Genomic DNA, 17,884 nt, shown 5'->3' on the forward strand with positions numbered 1-17,884 from the left:
GTCACGGAAACCACTCAGCACGCTGAAGTGAGGTCAGCCTTTTAACATCACCTTTCCGGGTTGCACTTTTCTCTCTCTTCTCCCCGCCTCAGTGTGCATGTGCCTAACAACCCTTTACACAGTGGAGTTAGGAGCAGATCATGTGGTTTGTCATCACATCTGCTGATTAGTTAGAAAACCCACGCGCTACATTAATGCATCATGTACATTGCATGTTGCAAACCAATTGGTGTAAATGTAAAACAAAATACTGCAAATGCTGGACACATAGAAACATAGAAAATAGGTACAGGAGGAGGCCATTCGGCCCTTCGAGCCAGCACCGCCATTCATTGTGATTATGGCTGATCGTCCCCTATCAATAACCCGTGCCTGCCTTCTCCCCATATCCCTTGACTCCACTAGCCCCTAGAGCTCTATCGAATTCTCTCTTAAATCCATCCAGTGACTTGGCCTCCACTGCCCTCTGTGGCAGGGAATTCCATAAATTCACAAATTCTCTGGGTGAAATTTCTCACCTCAGTCTTAAATGGGATATGGACACATTTATCTGTTTTGTAGTAAATGCCTACTATTTTCTGTGTGCTTAAGCAAAGCAAGAATTTCATTGTCCTATACAGGGACACATGACAATAAACTCACTTGAACACTTGAACTTGAACTTGAAATGACCCCCCCCCCCCCTTTATTCTAAGACTGTGGCCCCTGGTTCTGGACTCACCCCACATTGGGAACATTTTTCCTGCATCTAGCTTGTCCAGTCCTTTTATAATGTTATATGTTTCTATAAGAACCCCCCTCATCCTTCTAAATTCCAGTGAATACAAGCCAAGTCTTTTCAATCTTTCCTCATATGACAGTCCCGCCATCCCAGGGATCAATCTCATGAACCTACGCTGCATTGCCTCAATCACAAGGATGTCACAAAAACTTACACAATACTCCAGATGTGGTCTCACCAGCTGGAGCCCTATACAACTGCAGAAGAAATAAAACAGGGGAACAGAGACCCTTTGTCAGACCTGTGAGGGTTTCTAGCATTTTCAGTATTATTGCACCTTTAGGTTTCCCTGCTGCCAAAATAGCTGAGCATTAAAACCATAATCCATACATTAAGCAATATTTTAGCATTCAGTTTAATTACACCTGCTAATTAGTTTTTGCAACCTTTCTTTCCCTTAGTTAATTTCCTCCTGTATTTTCCTTAATCTTCCTGCTTACTGACCGACATCCATCGTAAATCACCATTTACCTTTCATTTGAACTTTTAAACGGGGAACATTAATAGCTTTGGATGTCAAAAGCGTGGGAAGCTCGCCTAAGCTGCTTGAGGTGGCTGGAAGGATCAGGAGGAGGAGATTAGGTCCAAGATAAACACATCCATGTAGACATTCCACTCCAAGTGATGCAGAAGTAATTCAAATTCACTGTCTCAATGGATTAAGGAGAAATGAGAGGAATGCAAAACAGATGTTAAAAATGATCATTAAATGGGTCGTTGCTGGGGTAAGGAATAACCGGGCCCCTTGACACTGAGAATCAAGGGCCCTCTCGTTACGCCTTCAACCTCTGAAGTAACATTCGCTGTCTGAAGAAGTGGTGATGACATTTTTTTCTCACTGAGTAAATCAAAAGGAGATCATATCACAACATGCTTCAGTTAAAAGGAAGGACAAAGATGGGACAGCATATTCAGCTGATCCACCCATGTTAGTTCGAGGAGGGGATTTCTAACCTTTTCTGCAATACACTGCCCTGGTTTCGTCCACTGTGGCATGGGATGGGAATGGTGCTTCCAAGCTCCAGGAGAATACTTTCCCAGAGTAGCTCCAAGTTTAAGCTACAAACTATCTTCCATGATCGGTGCAGGCTAGACAGACAGACAAGAAGCAGAAAGCATCCAGGGGCCAAAGTACTGATCTCAGCTTGCTCCATCCTGCACACTCTCAATCTTCTCTTCCGCCCAGTTCTTTACTTTCGAGATACATCATGGAAACAGCCCCTTCAGCCCACCACCACGACCAGCAATCAACCCATACACCAGCACTATCCTACACACTAGGGACCATTTACAATTTTACCAGTCAACTAACCTACAAATCTGTCTTTGGAGAGTGGGTGGAAACTGGAGCACCCTGAAAAAACCCAGATAGTCACAGGGAGAACTTACAAACTCTGAACAGACTGTACCCGTAGTCAGGATCAAACCTGGGTCTTTAGCGTTGGAAGGCAGCAACTCTACCGCTGCACCTTGAAGTTGGAATAAGGGTTAAATTATTGGTCCCTCATCTGGAGACCATAACTATTGATTTGGACACCTGTCTTCAATTCCCACCGTGGCAACAGGGAACTTAGTTTGTAGAAGTTAAATGCATTTGGAATTGAGAAGCTTGAAACGATTGGACTGTTGTTAAAAATCTAAATGGTTAACTAACCACCATGAGGCTGTAGAGAGGTGGGCTTATTGCAATGTAGAGTTCAGGGTCAGCTGTATCATAATTTTCTTGGGACCACGATCTTAGATCTCATGATAGGAGTAGAATTAGGCCATTTGGCCCATCAAGTCTGCTCCACCATTCAATCAGGGCTGATCTTTGAGAAGATTGAGAGGGGATCTTATAGAAACTTACACAATTCTTAAGGGGTTGGACAGGCTAGATGCATGAAGATTGTTCCCGATGTTAGGGAAGTCCAGGACAAGGGGTCACAGTTTAAGGATAAAGGGGAAATCCTTTAAAACCGAGATGAGAAGAACTTTTTTTCACACAGAGAGTGGTGAATCTCTGGAACTCTCTGCCGCAGAGGGTAGTTGAGGCCAGTTCATTGGCTATATTTAAGAGGGAGTTAGATGTGGCCCTTGTGGCTAAGGGGATCAGAGGGTATGGAGAGAAGGCAGGTACGGAATACTGAGTTGGATGATCAGCCATGATCATATTGAATGGCGGTGCAGGCTCGAAGGGCCGAATGGCCTACTCCTGCACCTAATTTCTATGTTTCTATGTTTCTATCTATCTATCTCTCCTTCCTAACCCCATTCTCCTGCCTTCTCCCCATTACTCCTGACACCCGTACTGATCAAGAATCTATCTATCTCTGCTTTAAAAGGTACAGTAATCGCAAGGTATAGTAATTATACCGCTTGGAGTGTTAGGACAATGGTGACATTCATATTCCACCAACTCCCCCGTGGGGAGAATACATGCTCACCTTCATCTTGATAATGTTAACTGTTTCTATTCCATCTTCGGTCCTTTTGGTGCTGATAATCTTACATGATTTTGTGATCATCAAACATTCACTTACAGTTCATGGACTTTGTTGGCAAACAGTCTGTCTGTTACCCACACTCATTGGGATGGTGTTGGTGGAGCTGCTTTCTTGAAGTGCCGCAGTCTTTGTAATGAAGGTGTGCTCCCACGGGGTTGTTGGATGGCAGACCCTGGTGATGTTGAAGGAATGGTGATATATTTCTGACTTGGAAGGAACCTGTAGGTGAGGGTGGACCCATGCACCTGGCCACTCCACCAATCACTTCGACAATCTCTTGCTCCAACCTCTGTTGCATTCCAGGGACACTTAAATACTTCCAGCAAGTGGGCCAGTCTTTGGACTTTTTAAACTCTTTGTAAACGGTGCCAACATATGGTGACTGCGCATTTGTGGGTTGTGCAAAATAATTTCACTGTGCTGTGCATACATGATAATAAAAAAACACTGAACCATTGAACGTCAACATCTTCCTGCTCAGCCTAAACCTTACACAGGAGTATTTTCAATCCACAATTATCCCTAAACCCCCAGGCTCACACCATCTCCCTCTCCCCTTCCCTAGAAAGAACTAGTGTGTAAACATTTAAATTCTCATTCCCGTGCACCGTTCACTTCTTAATTATATTCCTCCCTGTCTGTAAAACCTTCAACTACACAAGTTTTAGTACATATATTAGTAATGTTACAACATTTTGAGATTTTAAAAATCAAGTCTGTAATTTATCACACCAGACAAAGCATAAAAAGAAGTTTAATTTGTCACCTAATTCACTTTCATATCTTCAGTATTAAAAAAAGTTATAGAAACATAGATATAGAAAATAGGTGCAGGAGTAGGCTGTGATCGAGGACAGTCAAATGGCCATAACTTCCTTAAAAATTAAGAGAACTAAAATAAATTTTCAGTTATTACAGATTGAAGCATTCTGAAACAAATATGAAACAATCTTACTTAGATGACTTGAAAATAAAGCATATAATTAGTTAGTTACCTAATTGTAGCTAATTACAAAATTCAATTACTAGATCTAAACATCTATCAATTTCTTAAGAATAGATTAACATTTTTAAATAGCCTAAGTGTCCAAATAACATTCACACAAGAATTCACAATATAACATAATTTTTAAATCTCATTGTCATGGATTTATAGGCCAAATGGAAGGAATTTAATGTTTAATACCTGTAAATTAATGGCCATTTTGTGATTTTAGTGACCCTGGTGATGTTGAAGGAATAGTGATATATTTATGACTTGGAAGGAACCTGTAGGTGAGGGTGGACCCATGCACCTGGCCACGTCTTGTGAGTGGGTTTTTCTGGAACTCGACCATTTGGAACGATGCGTTTTGCAGTGATTTAGATCCCCATATCTGCATGAAAAACACTGCCGGTTGGTATGGGGACTAAATCACCGTTTCACAACTTAAAATGTGAACTAAAGGTATCTTAAGGACCACTTTTATACGTAAAAATAAACCGCTTTCTTTTATCTGTCACCTACATGAAATCCGTCCCCGTTGTCGGTGTTGACGGCTTTAGAAGCTGATTTTAAAATGACCCCAGCACTGAACGAGTCGGGCGATTAAAAAAAAAAATAGAACGCCCGTCGGAACGATTCTTCAGCAAAAGCTTGCACTCCAACCAAATATAATCCAGGACAAGGTAGGAAAAAAAACACGTTTTAACCCCCCCCCCTCAAACGTGCCACAATCGCGTACACGGCCAGTGGCAGAATTGCAGCGCCGCTGAAGGTAATTGTTGTAACATACCTACATATATGTGACACACTTTGAAATATTTTGTGGATTATACTGTATAAAATGCAAGCTATAATGGGTGACAAAGCACGAATTGGAGCATTCTTCATTTTTCTTTGTTTAATCCTATTTTTATAAAGTAATTCTACAAAATCTCAAGTTTCAAATGAGAAGAACTAACCTGCAGTTAATAATCTTCACATGCCTCTATCTCCTTTCCCCACAGCTGATTGCAGCCATTATCTTCCTCAGTTTTGGTATTATTGCAGCATTTTTCTGTGTGATCGTGGATGGTGTCTTCACTGCCATAAACATCGTGAGTCATATTTTTCTGTCATTTGAACATTAATGAACAGGCTTAAGGAGCAGGAGAGTTCAGTCATCCCTTTGCCACACCACACTCCAATGGACCAGCAATCCCTCTCCCTGATACTCACTACCACACAGCTCAGCAGAGTCCTTGTCCGAAACATTAGCCTAGCAATTCTTCACAACCAAGGGGTTTGCACCTTGACAAGCCTTAGATAAAAGTCTTTCATTTTCTTGATGCATCATTATTGAAATGGCAGAGGAAAACGGAGAGGTAATGGTCTGAGTTGTGGGTTGAGGATGTGGTGATCGAAGCCTGTTGCTGAGAAGGTGGAGACAGCAGTTGGCTGGACCCTCCCTGAAATTGCCTCCCAGTGCTTGATGTCCTGGGGCAGAACCCCCTCACAACAAAGCCTCCTCAGTCATGAAGAGGAGCTTCAGCATCAGTGGCCACACTTACTGCAATGAAATTACCCAAGCCGCATACTGCAATGCTATGATCTGTTATATGCCACAGCACATGTCTGGATGCCTCCATTTTAGTTTTGTTTAGAGATACAGTGCAGAAACAGGCCCTTCGGCCCACCGTGTCCACGCTGACCAGTGATCCCCATATACTAGTACTATCCTACACACTAGGGACAATTTATAGTCTTTACCAAAGCCAATTAATCTACAAACATGCACGTCTTTGAAGTGTGGGAGAAAACCGGAATACCCAGGGAAAATCCACGTGGTCACGGGGAGAATGTACAAACTCTGTACAGACAGCACCCGTAGTCACAATCGAACCCGGGTCTCTGGCGCTGTAAGCCAACAACTCTACCACTGTGCCACCGTGCCACCCCTGTTGAACACGTGGAGAATCCTGCAGGAAAATCATAGACTTCATTGTTTTCACAGCAAGTACACTATTCTGTTCAATGAAAGCTTTTAGATAGAAGTTCAATGATTTAACACACATACCCATTGTGGAACATGATGAAACTTTGAGGCCATTCAGTGTCAGCCCTGTCTACCTCACCTGTGTTTCATATAGATACGAAAGACCCCATTACATTTTATCAAAAGACCTGGCAATTTTTCCCATGGAGGTGAGACATGGAGAAGCAAAGATTTGAAATCAGTGTAGTATTATGCTATGAAGATGGTTTGAATTCATTATTCTGTGGATGGGAGAAAGGCAAATAGATGAGCTTAGAAGACTTTAAAAGGGAAATGTTCGCATAAAATTCTCTTAAGAAAACTGTTAGTTTGAACTGCTCTGGAATTGGTGTAATAATAAGATTAATTGAAAATATATTTTTATATCTTGTTGAACTGTTAGGATCTAAGACCACTGCATGCAGGAAGATGCCAACATTACACCAGTGGAACCAACTTTATTTATGAGAATTATCTGACCTCTGTAAGTGAAATAAATCATGGCGCATTCATTCTTTAAATGGTGGAATACCTTTTGGTACAGACATTTTGATAATAGATTGAGTCAAATTGAAAATATTGAACATTCAATTCAATTCAATGATATTGTATTGTCACTTGTACCTAGGTACAGTGAAATTCTTTGTTTTTGCATATAATTTGGTAAAATCACCCAGCAGAACTCACCTAGGTAGTACACAGTTTCTGCCACTGACAAAGTTACAAAAAGTTCACCAGTCTTGTCTTCTCACAGCGGCAAACCAGGCCTTCTTCCGCACATGGTTGCAGTTGGCCCACACGGTTCCCCTGCGTTTACGGTGTGGGCGAGGCCAATATTCGCTGCCCACCTCCAGCTCAGGTGTCATCATTTGTAGCATAGTTGTATCAATGATAGCCACAGGTGAGCTGCCAGAACAATGGAGGGTGCCTGAGGTTATGCTTCATTTAAGGAAAGGCTGCAAGGAAAGAATTCTGTAGGGATAAACAGCATTTCCTTCCTCCCACCATGCCCGTGAATTTTGTAAATGCCCTGGTTTTGAGTGTGGTCTTCCTGAAAGTGTGGAATAAGAAGTAAACATTGATGAAGCAGACCATAGATATCAGATGTCCTATAACAGTGGGGAAATGCAGCATGCCAAACTCCTGCTCGTGGTATAGACAAGTATTTACTGTCACATCTGGAGGAAGGTGTTAAGTTACAAAAGATCTAGGCTCAAAGATCTCTTACTGATGAAACCAGATGTTTTAGAAAAATAAAAGGGTTTGAAACTACTTTAATAATCTGCACATAACTAGGATGTGTGAAACCCTGAGTCACAACTCATCCATATGTACATAACCATGTGTGAAATGTGACTCATCAATATATTAGTTTATTTGTGTGTGCACACAAGATCCCCAAATTCTTTAATTGATACGTTTCCATCTTAACGCCACGATCTCACGTTATTCAAGTCTGCCAGTTTCCATAGATTCATCTTGGTTTCTGTGTTCTATTTCAGTTTTGTTCCATCTTATTGCTCCCATTGGCTTATTTGCCATTCTCTCAGGCCCTGTCATGTTGTGCTTTGGCCATCGTACAGGGTTGGGTGATCAAAACCAGCTAGAGCACTTCAACTGGTTTATGAGCTGCATAAGAATCTGCAACAATAAAATGCCGCTCCAGCATTTTAAGATTTCTGTCTTCACACCCCCCCCCCCTCCCACCCCCCCTTCATAACAGTTTGTTTTTAATGCCGCAATTAGATTTATCTTTCATTTCCCCCCCATTGAAATGGGCACAACGTTAAAGGAACAGTATCAACATATCCCACGTGTCTTTAATTTGGCATGTCTATTTTCAGTGTTGGCATGCATGTTGATTGCCACAGATGCTGGGAAACTGAAGGAAAAGCCGGAATTTCTGAAAATAACACAGTTCAAGGGAGTACCTGTGGAGAGAGACACAGAACTTGTCAGAACTAGGAATGGTTAAAGATAAAAATATAAAGAAGAGAGGGGATGAAAGAGAAAGGAAAAGTCTATAAAAGAGTGGAGGGCAGGAAAGATTCAAAGACCAAATGGATCATAGTACAAAGCAAGTGAAGGTGTCGTTGACTGGGGAAGAGGGGGGGTGGGAGATTGCAACCTTCACGTGGTCCACCCTGTTTTGACTAATGCAATCAACCTGACGTGCACAAGCTAATAGATCGAATAGAACAAGTTGACCTACAACTTTAGGCTGTGCACACCATGCGCAAGAAGAAGAAGAAGGAGCAGGAGAAGAGGATGAGGAGTTGCAAAGAAAAATAGGGTCACAGGAGGTCAGTAATTGTGGAGTACTGGAGTAGGTGAAGCTATTGAAAGAGGTCAGTCACAAAACAAAAGTACACAAGCAGAATTTCATAGAACGTAGAACATACAGTAGAACAGTACAGCACGGGAACAAGCCCGTCGGCTCACAGTGTGTGTGTGCCGAACATCATACCAAGATAAACTAATCTCACCTTGCTCACATGATCCATACACACCCTACATTCCTTCCAAAACCAATTAGAATTATTAGCTGGTTTATTGTTAGCACTTCATCAGCTTTCACATCAATCAGTCTATTAAGAAAGGTACGTGATTCATTTTAATGCTCTGTTTAATCTGAAACGTGTAAGAAGCGGCTGAAGATGGCTGTGTTTGGATCATAATATCACAAGCACTTGATCCCACACTCCTGGCATTAATTTTGCATGTTTAAATTCAGGCATCGGGCAGAGGAAGGCCCCCTGCCCAAGAGAAGTTCAAATGGAATAAAAGCATTGCTGGTAATGATTTCACGAAGATGTCCAAGAATCCGATGTTGTTTAATCTGCCTGAAAAGGTGGAAGGAAAAAAGGTCTGGAGGGCACAAGTTTCATTCCTTGGTGGAGATCTCAAACTCTTCACTTGCCCGCACCCCAGCTCTCACCATACCAACGTACCCATGATATTGGCTTCCCATCTCCTAGTTGATTGTGTTATTCTACCTGGCTTCAAGTCGATGCTCATGTCCATCAGGCCCCCAAGTTAACAATGCACTTTGATGGGGAATGGGATCTGGGCTGAGGGGAAGGATACTGGACACTTCACCACTGGTATTGCCTCTTGGATTCCGGCAACTGATCTAATGTGATTGTAAATAGCAGCCTTGCTAAATTCAGTGATCAACATGGGCTTTGTCAGAACAGTTTATGGTTATATGGTTATATGGTTTAGTGAGTAGATCCGAACATCAGAAGCTCATGGCAAAATTGCAGCCATAATGATATTTACCATTCTTCAGTCCTGCACATAATCATATAACTTTTAAGATGTTCGTCGGCAATATTTATGTTCAGATTTGTTATTAAACCAAGGCAGCTGTGTTACACCTCTACAATCTTCTATTGGTTACAGGTGCCATGCCAGAGTCTCACCGAATCTTGCAATCTGAAGGTGCGGAGTAACACTTGCTACTGTTGTGACTTGTACAATTGCGCAAAGTGAGTACCCTGCTGTCCATGTGATATGCATTGGTGGTGTTTGCACAGTTTAATTTATTACCAGGTGTACCGAGGTACAGTGAAAAGCATTTGTTGCATGCTAACCAGTCATTGGAAAGATAATACAGGACTACAATTGAACCATCCACAGTGTACAGATACATGATAAAGGGAATAGCGTGAATAATGTTTAGTGCATAATAAAGTCCAATCAACAAGTCTGAGGGTCTCCAATGAGGTAGATAGTAGTTCAAGACTGCTCGCTCCAAGGGCAAATGAAGGGAAATAGCAAAGCTGAGGAAGGAAGGAGTCAGTTTTTATTTGCTCATTATCGGGATGTGCGACCTTCATTTCTTACCTGTCCTTAATTGCCGGGAACCGCTTGTTCCAGAGCCTATTCCAGAGGACTGTTGAGTTAAGAATGATATCATGGGTCTGATCACCAGATAAATCCAACAGATTTCCTTCCCTAAAGAGCCTTAGTGAATCATTTGGGACTTTATGAAAAAGGCAGCACAATGTCCCGGTGTTGTCCTGTGTTGTCTCACAGCAACCAGTGCCAGAGACCCGGGGTCAATCCCCACCTTGGGTTCTGCTGCCAGTGTTGAGTTTGCACATTCTCCCTGTGACCATGTGGGTTTCCTCCGGGTTTACCGGTTTCCTTCCACATTCCACAGATGTGCAGGTTTGCAGGATGATTGGACTCTGTAAATTGTCCAAGGTCAATGGTCAGCATGGACTCAGCAGACTAAAGGGCCTGTTTCCTTGCTGTAGATCTATACCAAACTAAAGAGTAGTTTGTTGGTCTCCAATATCAATAGTATTTTTTTATTCTGGGATTTGATAGTGATTTATTAACAGTTACCCACATAAGATTCCCGTGTGCAACATCAGCTATTTTCCATGACTTGAGTTGGATTTCTGCAATTAGATTTTACTCAAACAACCTGCACCTTGTTAGATTTGGCGCAGGGCCAACTTTTCCATCGACTTGAACGGAAAAGAGCAGCTTAGGTTCATTGAAATATTTTGGTTCTCATTATTAAGTGCTTTTATTTCAGTGTGTAATTTTTGTTCTAAATTTAATATCTAATAATTAGGTTTTAATAGTTTTTCAAATGTCTAAAACATTCAAATCTTTAGCCGTGCTAAAGCCGAGAGTACAAAATAACATACGAAACAAAAGCAGAAATAAGCCATTTGCCCTCTTGCGCATGCCCCATCATTCAGTAACATTGTGGCTGATCTTTTACCTTCAAACCACTTTCTAGCACTGACCCAGTAACCCCTAATCCCCTCAATATCTGCATTAGGGTTAACAACAATAGGGTGACACAGTGGTGCAGCTGCCTCATGGTGCCACAGATCCAGGTTCAATCCTGACCTCAGGCGCTGTGTGTGTGTGCATTTTGCATGTTCTCTCTGTGAATGTGCGGGTTTCCCCCGGGTGCTCTGGTTTCCTCCATTATCCCAAAGACATGTGGGTTTAGAGTTTGACTGGCCTCTAATTTATTGTCATATGTACTGAGGTGCAGTGAAAAACAAACTTTTCAAGTGGATGTGGGATGACATAGAACTTGTACGAATGGGTGTTTGATGGTTAGCGCGGAGTCGATGGGCCAAAGGGCCTGTTTCCATGCTGTATCTTTAAACTAAACCGACCGTGGGAGAAGTTTGAACTTTATTGCCTTCCATCACAGTGAGGAATGTGGAATCCACTGTGGTGGATGTTTACATTAACTTTTATGTGGTTGTGTGTCTTGGTGCTTTTCACTTAGTATGGCTGTATGGTAACTCAAATTTCACTGTACCTTCATCGGTACACGTGACAATAAGCTGACCTTGACACCATGAAATAAAATATGTATTTAAACTTATGGTGGGGTTTGTTTTGGAAATATAATGGGACATGTCATATTTACGTCTTTATTTATTTAACAATGATGCCTTCTCCTGATTAAATATTAATTTGAAAATATATTTTAAATTATCAACAAAAATGAAATTGTTGTTTTAGTTTGAGGCAGTAGGAGCAAAGGTGAGCATTTTTTTCACCGCAATCCATGAAATCAGTCCAGACCAATTCCTTTCTCTCTGCTGGCCAGACTCATTCCACACAAAACAAATTTGGAAGAGATTCAGTCCACTTCCTATGCCCACAAGCTAGAAGTGCCTTGAAACTGACAAACACGGACCACAGGAATGTGGGAACCAGAACTAGAACAATACACATGGAGAACTTGGTGTTGTAAGGCACCTGTTGTCTCAGCAACGTCAACAACTACTGCATAAGGATAGCAAAACTCTCTAGAGTTCTAGAAGTGATCATCTAACCATCAGGACTTATGGCCAATAGCTTGGTTAGAGATTGAGGTTTTAGGAGTATCTTTGGGAAGGGAAGAAAGAGTTAGAGGGTGAAATATTTAAGGAGTTAGCTGGTATATTTCTTCATTTTTAATTTGTCCTTAATTGTTCATCCCCTGCTTCGGACATTTCCTTGAAATATATTTGCATTGGGAACATAGAACATAGAATACAGGAAAGGATCTTCAGCCAAACATGATGATAATTTAACAAATAGCTTCTGCTTGCACGCGATGCACATCCCTCTATTCCTTGCATATATCCATGTGTTTAATCTAAAAGCCTCTTCAACGCCATGGTCATATCTGCTTCCATCTTCACCCCTGGAGGTGCATTCCAGGCATGCACCATTCTGCGTATAAAATAGTATTGTCCATCTCTCCATAAAGCTATGCCCGCTTGCATTTGACAATTTTACCCTGGGAAAACAATTCTGACTGTCTACCCTATCAATGCCACTCCTAATTTTATAGTCTTTTATCATGTCTCCCTCAGCCTGCAATGTTACAGAGAAAACAATCCCAGTTTGTTCAACCTCTCCTTATGGTTAATGCCCCCTAATCCAGGCTTTATCGAGATAAACCTCTTCTGCATCCTCCCCAAAGTCTCCTCCATGCCCTTCCTGTATGTAATGGGATGACCAGGCTTGCACACGATACTGCAAATGTGGTCTAACCAAAGTTTTATAAAGCTAAAACATGACTTCCTGCCTCTTAAACTCAATGCTCCAATTAATGAGGGCAAGCATACCACATGCCTGTTTTACCACTTTATCTTTATCTATTTGTATGGCTACTCTTAGGGAGCTGTGGGAATCATGAATTATTTCCATAAATGTTTGTGATTGCTAATCTTTTGCCCAGTTCCCGTGAGCAAGCTCTATCCTCCTTCAATTGTAAATCCCCTTAAGTTAACACAGTTGTTACAACCCCAGAATGTTCTGCCTCAAACTGAATGCAATATTGTATCTTGGTGTGATCATCCCTTCCTGATGAACATCTACTAGTCATAAAAATCAATATCATAATCATACTTTATGAGCCAAGTATGTTTTGCAACATACGAGGAATTTGATTTGCCACAGTCATACTAATAAAAAGCAACAGAACACACAAAATACATTTTAACATAAACATCCTCCACATTCCTCACTGTGATGGCAGGTGAAAAATAGTTCAATCTCTCCCTGTTTTGTCCTCCAGCGGTCGGGGGCCTCTAACCTTCCGTTGACGGGACGATATTCCTCCCGAAGCCGGTGGTGGGTCTCCACGTTGGGGCTCAAGTACCTGCATCGGGGGGAGGGGGGGGATCTCAGCTCCCCCGCGCCGGGCAATCTACCTCGGGTCGGGGCTTGTCAAACGTTGTGCGGTTTTGGAGCATCCCGACTCCGTCTCTCCCGAGACTGCGAGCTCCTTGATGTTAAAGTCCGCAGGGCACGGTTGGAGCGTCGATCCCAGGCAAGGAATCGGCTCCAATGGTAAGTCCACGCACTGCAGTGGGGCTCAAAGTCAGTCCTGAGCAAAGCCTCCAGCCTCACGATGCTAGGCTGCAGAGTGACCAGAGATACGACCTGGAAAACAATCGCATCTCCGGCAAGGTAAGAGTTTGAAAAGAAGTTTCTCCCGACCCCCTCCCCCACCCCCCACATCCACATAAATCAAACCGGAGAACATTGACACAAACTTTTTAAACACACTAAAAATAACAAAAAGAACAGAGACTGTAGGAGAGGCTGCCATCGAAGTGCCACCTGGTTGTCTGATTTATTAAGATAGACACAAAAAGCTGGAGTAACTCAGCGGGACAGGCAGTATCTCTTAGGTCTCGACCCGAAACATCACCAATTCCTTCTCTCCAGAATGCTGCCTGTTCCGCTGAGTTACTCCAGCTTTTTGTGTCTATCTTCGGTTAAAACCAGCATCTGCAATTCCTACTCATTTGTCTCGAGATCCAAAATAACCTTTTCCTTGGTTGACTAAGCAACTATTCTGCATTCATTCTACAAATTAATTCTCACGCCTTCCTTTTCCAATGCGATTAACGCATTCTGCATAAATATATGCATGTAAATAAAAAAACAATTTTCAAGTACAGATGACCTTTGCCCCAATGAGCATAAAACACTCAGAAATGATGTATTGACTTTCTATAAATAACTAATTTGCTAAGCGATCCAATGTCACTCCACATTAAATGCTTCCTCGTGCCACTCTATCTGGTCCATCAAGATTGTGTCAGAGGATTTTTCCCAGTACAACCTTGTACTGTATGTGTTGCATGGCCATTTAATCAAGAGGTCAGTATTTGAGTCAACCCACATTTAATTGAACATCATTCATCAGATGACCACTTTACTTTCCACAGCGGTGACTACCTGAACAATTACTTTGAATTTGTTGGAGTGAATAGTTGCCAGGAGGTACACCTTGTCTACATTATGATTTGGCTGATGACGGCACTGAATGTCTCTGCCTTCCTTTTGGGAATTATCACCACTGCCATTCTTGGCAGCTTTAAAAACATGGTAAGAAAATGGGAAAGTGCGCGATCGTACATCATGGCGATTTTTCATTTCAGCTGCAGGGGATTAATGACAAACGTTTACGGGATGAATGGTGGGATTCACTGAAATGTTGTTGGACTTTTCGATCTGCTTTAATAAACAAAGCACACTCAAATAAATAATACTTCATCGTGTAGCAATGCTTCACCTTAAATTACTCTCTAGCTACAAGGATAGATTGGATAACTTGTCGGTTTTGGTGTATTGGAGGCTGAGCAGCAAGCTAATAGATTTGTATAAAATTATGTATCTCTTAGATTGAGTCTTCTTCCTAGGTTGGAAATCACAAATACCAGAGGACATAGAGTCATAGAGTCATGCAACATGGAAACAGGCCTTTGAGCCCAACTTAGCCACACTGGCCGACGTTTCCCATCTACACTAGTCCCACCTGCTTCCGTTGGCCCATAACCCTCTAAATCTGTCTTATCCATGTACCTATCTAAATGTTTCTTAAACATTGCAATAGTCACTGCCTCAAATACCTCCTCTTGCAGTTTTTTTCATACATCCACTACCCTTTGTGTGAAAAGGTTACCCCTCAGGTTCCCATTAAATCTCCCCACACCCACCTTAAACCTATATCCTCTGGTTTCCAAATCCACAACCCTACCCGATCTATCCCTCTCAAAATTTTGTTCACCTCTAGAAGATCACCCCTTAATCCTTCTGCGCTCCAAGAACTAGACTCCTAGCCTGCTCAACCTCTCCCTATAGCTCAGGCCCTCGAGTCCTTGCAACATCCTTGCAAATCATCTCTGCACCCTTTCCAGCTTGACAACATCTTTCCTATAACATGGTGCCCAAAACTGAACACAATACTAGATGCAGCCTCACAACATCTTATCTATCGACACCACAACCTCCCAAAGGTTAAAGGAGAGCGGGGGAATTTAAAAAGGAGATCTATGAGGCGTTTTTTTTGTACAGGGAGCGAGCGATATTGGGCTGCCAAGGGAGGTGTATGGAGCAGATACAGTAGCATGCTTCAGAGTCACATGAACAGGCAGAAATGTAGGGATACGGAACATGGGGGATTAGTTTAATCTGGTATCAAGGTCGGCTCTGCTTTTCTTTGTTCCATTAATATTTCTATTTTAGCATTTGAATAGATTTTTTAATAAAAACTTAACTTCAAATATTTGACATAGACCATTACAGCACAGAAACAGGCCCTTCAGCCCACAATGTCTGTGCTGAACATGATGCCAATTTAAACTAATCGCTCCACCTTCAAGTGATGCCCATCCCTCCATTCCCTATGTATTCATGTGTCTATGTAAAAACCTCTTATCTAGCCACTATTTTATGTGCTTCAATCACCACTCCTGGCGGTGACTTCCAGGTATTCACCACTCTGTATAAACACTTGGCCCCACACTTCCCCTTCAAACCTTAACGCTATGCCCCCTAGCACTTTAATTTTCACCCTTTGAAAAAGATTCTGACTGTCTACACCTCTCATAGCTTCTGTCAGGTCTCTGGTCATCCTCTGATTCTCCAGAGAAAACAATTTCAGTTTGTTCAACCTCTTCTTGCTAATATGCTCTAATCTAACCAGCATCCTGGTGAACCTCTTCTGCATTCTCTCCAAAGCCTCCACACCCTTCCTGTAATGGACTGACCAGAACTGGGCACAATATACCACATGCAGCCTAACCAGCCTAAAACTGCATCATTATATCCTAACTCTTATACTCGATGCCCTGACTGATGAAGTCAAACATACCATAAGCCTTCTATACCACTCTATCTACATTCAGGGAGCTATGAACTCGGACCCCAAGATTGCACTGTACATCAATGATGTTAAGGCCCCTGACATTATCTCTGTACTTTCCTCTTACATTTGACCTCCCAAAGTGCAACGCACAAACTCGCCTGGATTAAACTACATCTGCCATTTCTCCACCCATATCTGTAACTGGTCTATATCCCACTGTATCCTTTGACAGCCTTCTTCCCTGTCTGCACCAACTTTTGTGACATCTGAAAACTTAATAACCAACCCATTTAGAGTTTTGCCAAATCACTTCTATATATCGCAAACAACACAGTTCCTTGCACTAAATCCTGCAGAAGACCATTGGTCACAAACTACGTGCCACAATGATACTCTTTCATCTCTACCCTCCGTTTTCTATGGGTCAGCTATATCATATTTTCTAAGTTACCATGGATCCCATGTATCTTAATCTTCTGGGTTGGCCGGCATCTTGTCAAATGCCTTACTGATGTCTATGTGGACAATGCTCACTGCCTTTGTCACCCCCTTAAACAACTCAAGCAGGTTTGTGAGACATGACCTGCCATACATAAAGCCACGTTGGCAGTCCTTAATTAACCCATTCTCCTCCTAATGCAAGTAAATCATCTCCAGTATTTCACTGCCACTGATGCAACATGGCAATACAATGAAGGATTCTGGAAGTACTCAGCAGGTTAGTAGAGAGAGAACAAGAGCTAATGTTTCACATCAATGCCTTTCCATCCAAGCTGGAAGGTCTTTAAAGTGAAACAACAACACTATTTGTCTCTCCACTGATGATGTCCAAATGGATTTTTAAATGTTGTGATGGTACCTGCCTCAACTACCTCCTCTGGCAGCTCGTTCCATGTACCTCCCACCCTTTATGTAAAAAAAGTTGCCCCTCGCCTTCAACCTATGTCCTCTGAATCTTGGTTCCCCTATGCTGGGTAAAAAACTGTGCATTTACCCTATCTAGAAACATAGAAACATAGAAATTAGGTGCAGGAGTAGGCCATTCGGCCCTTCGAGCCTGCACCGCCATTCAATATGATCATGGCTGATCATCCAACTCAGTATCCCGTACCTGCCTTCTCTCCATACCCCCTGATCCCCTTGGCCACAAGGGCCACATCTAACTCCCTCTTAAATATAGCCAATGAACTGGCCTCAACTACCCTCTGTGGCAGAGAGTTCCAGAGACTCACCACTCTCTGTGTGAAAAAAGTTCTTCTCATCTCGGTTTTAAAGGATTTCCCCCTTATCCTTAAGCTGTGACCCCTTGTCCTGGACTTCCCCAACATCGGGAACAATCTTCCTGCATCTAGCCTGTCCAACCCCTTAAGAATTTTGTACGTTTCTATAAGATCCCCTCTCAATCTCCTAAATCCTATTCCCCTCATGATCTTATCCACCTCTATAAGATCACCTCTCATCCTCCTGCACTGCAAGGAAT

The 17,884-nt window shown here is 42.3% G+C and overlaps 1 protein-coding gene across 1 annotated transcript in view; it reads left to right on the forward strand.

Moving 5' to 3' along the window:
• LOC129703295 (transmembrane protein 255B) overlaps positions 1-17,884 on the forward strand; it is a 72,950-nt gene that overhangs the window by 49,923 nt on the left and 5,143 nt on the right. The window contains exons 4-7 of the mRNA XM_055645649.1: positions 5,257-5,346; positions 6,667-6,747; positions 9,669-9,754; positions 14,483-14,642. Of these exons, the coding sequence (XP_055501624.1) occupies positions 5,257-5,346; positions 6,667-6,747; positions 9,669-9,754; positions 14,483-14,642 (417 nt within the window). The remainder of the gene's footprint in view (positions 1-5,256; positions 5,347-6,666; positions 6,748-9,668; positions 9,755-14,482; positions 14,643-17,884) is intronic.

The sequence above is a fragment of the Leucoraja erinacea genome, chromosome 14, assembly GCF_028641065.1.
Source record: "Leucoraja erinacea ecotype New England chromosome 14, Leri_hhj_1, whole genome shotgun sequence".
Lineage (NCBI taxonomy): Eukaryota > Metazoa > Chordata > Chondrichthyes > Rajiformes > Rajidae > Leucoraja > Leucoraja erinaceus.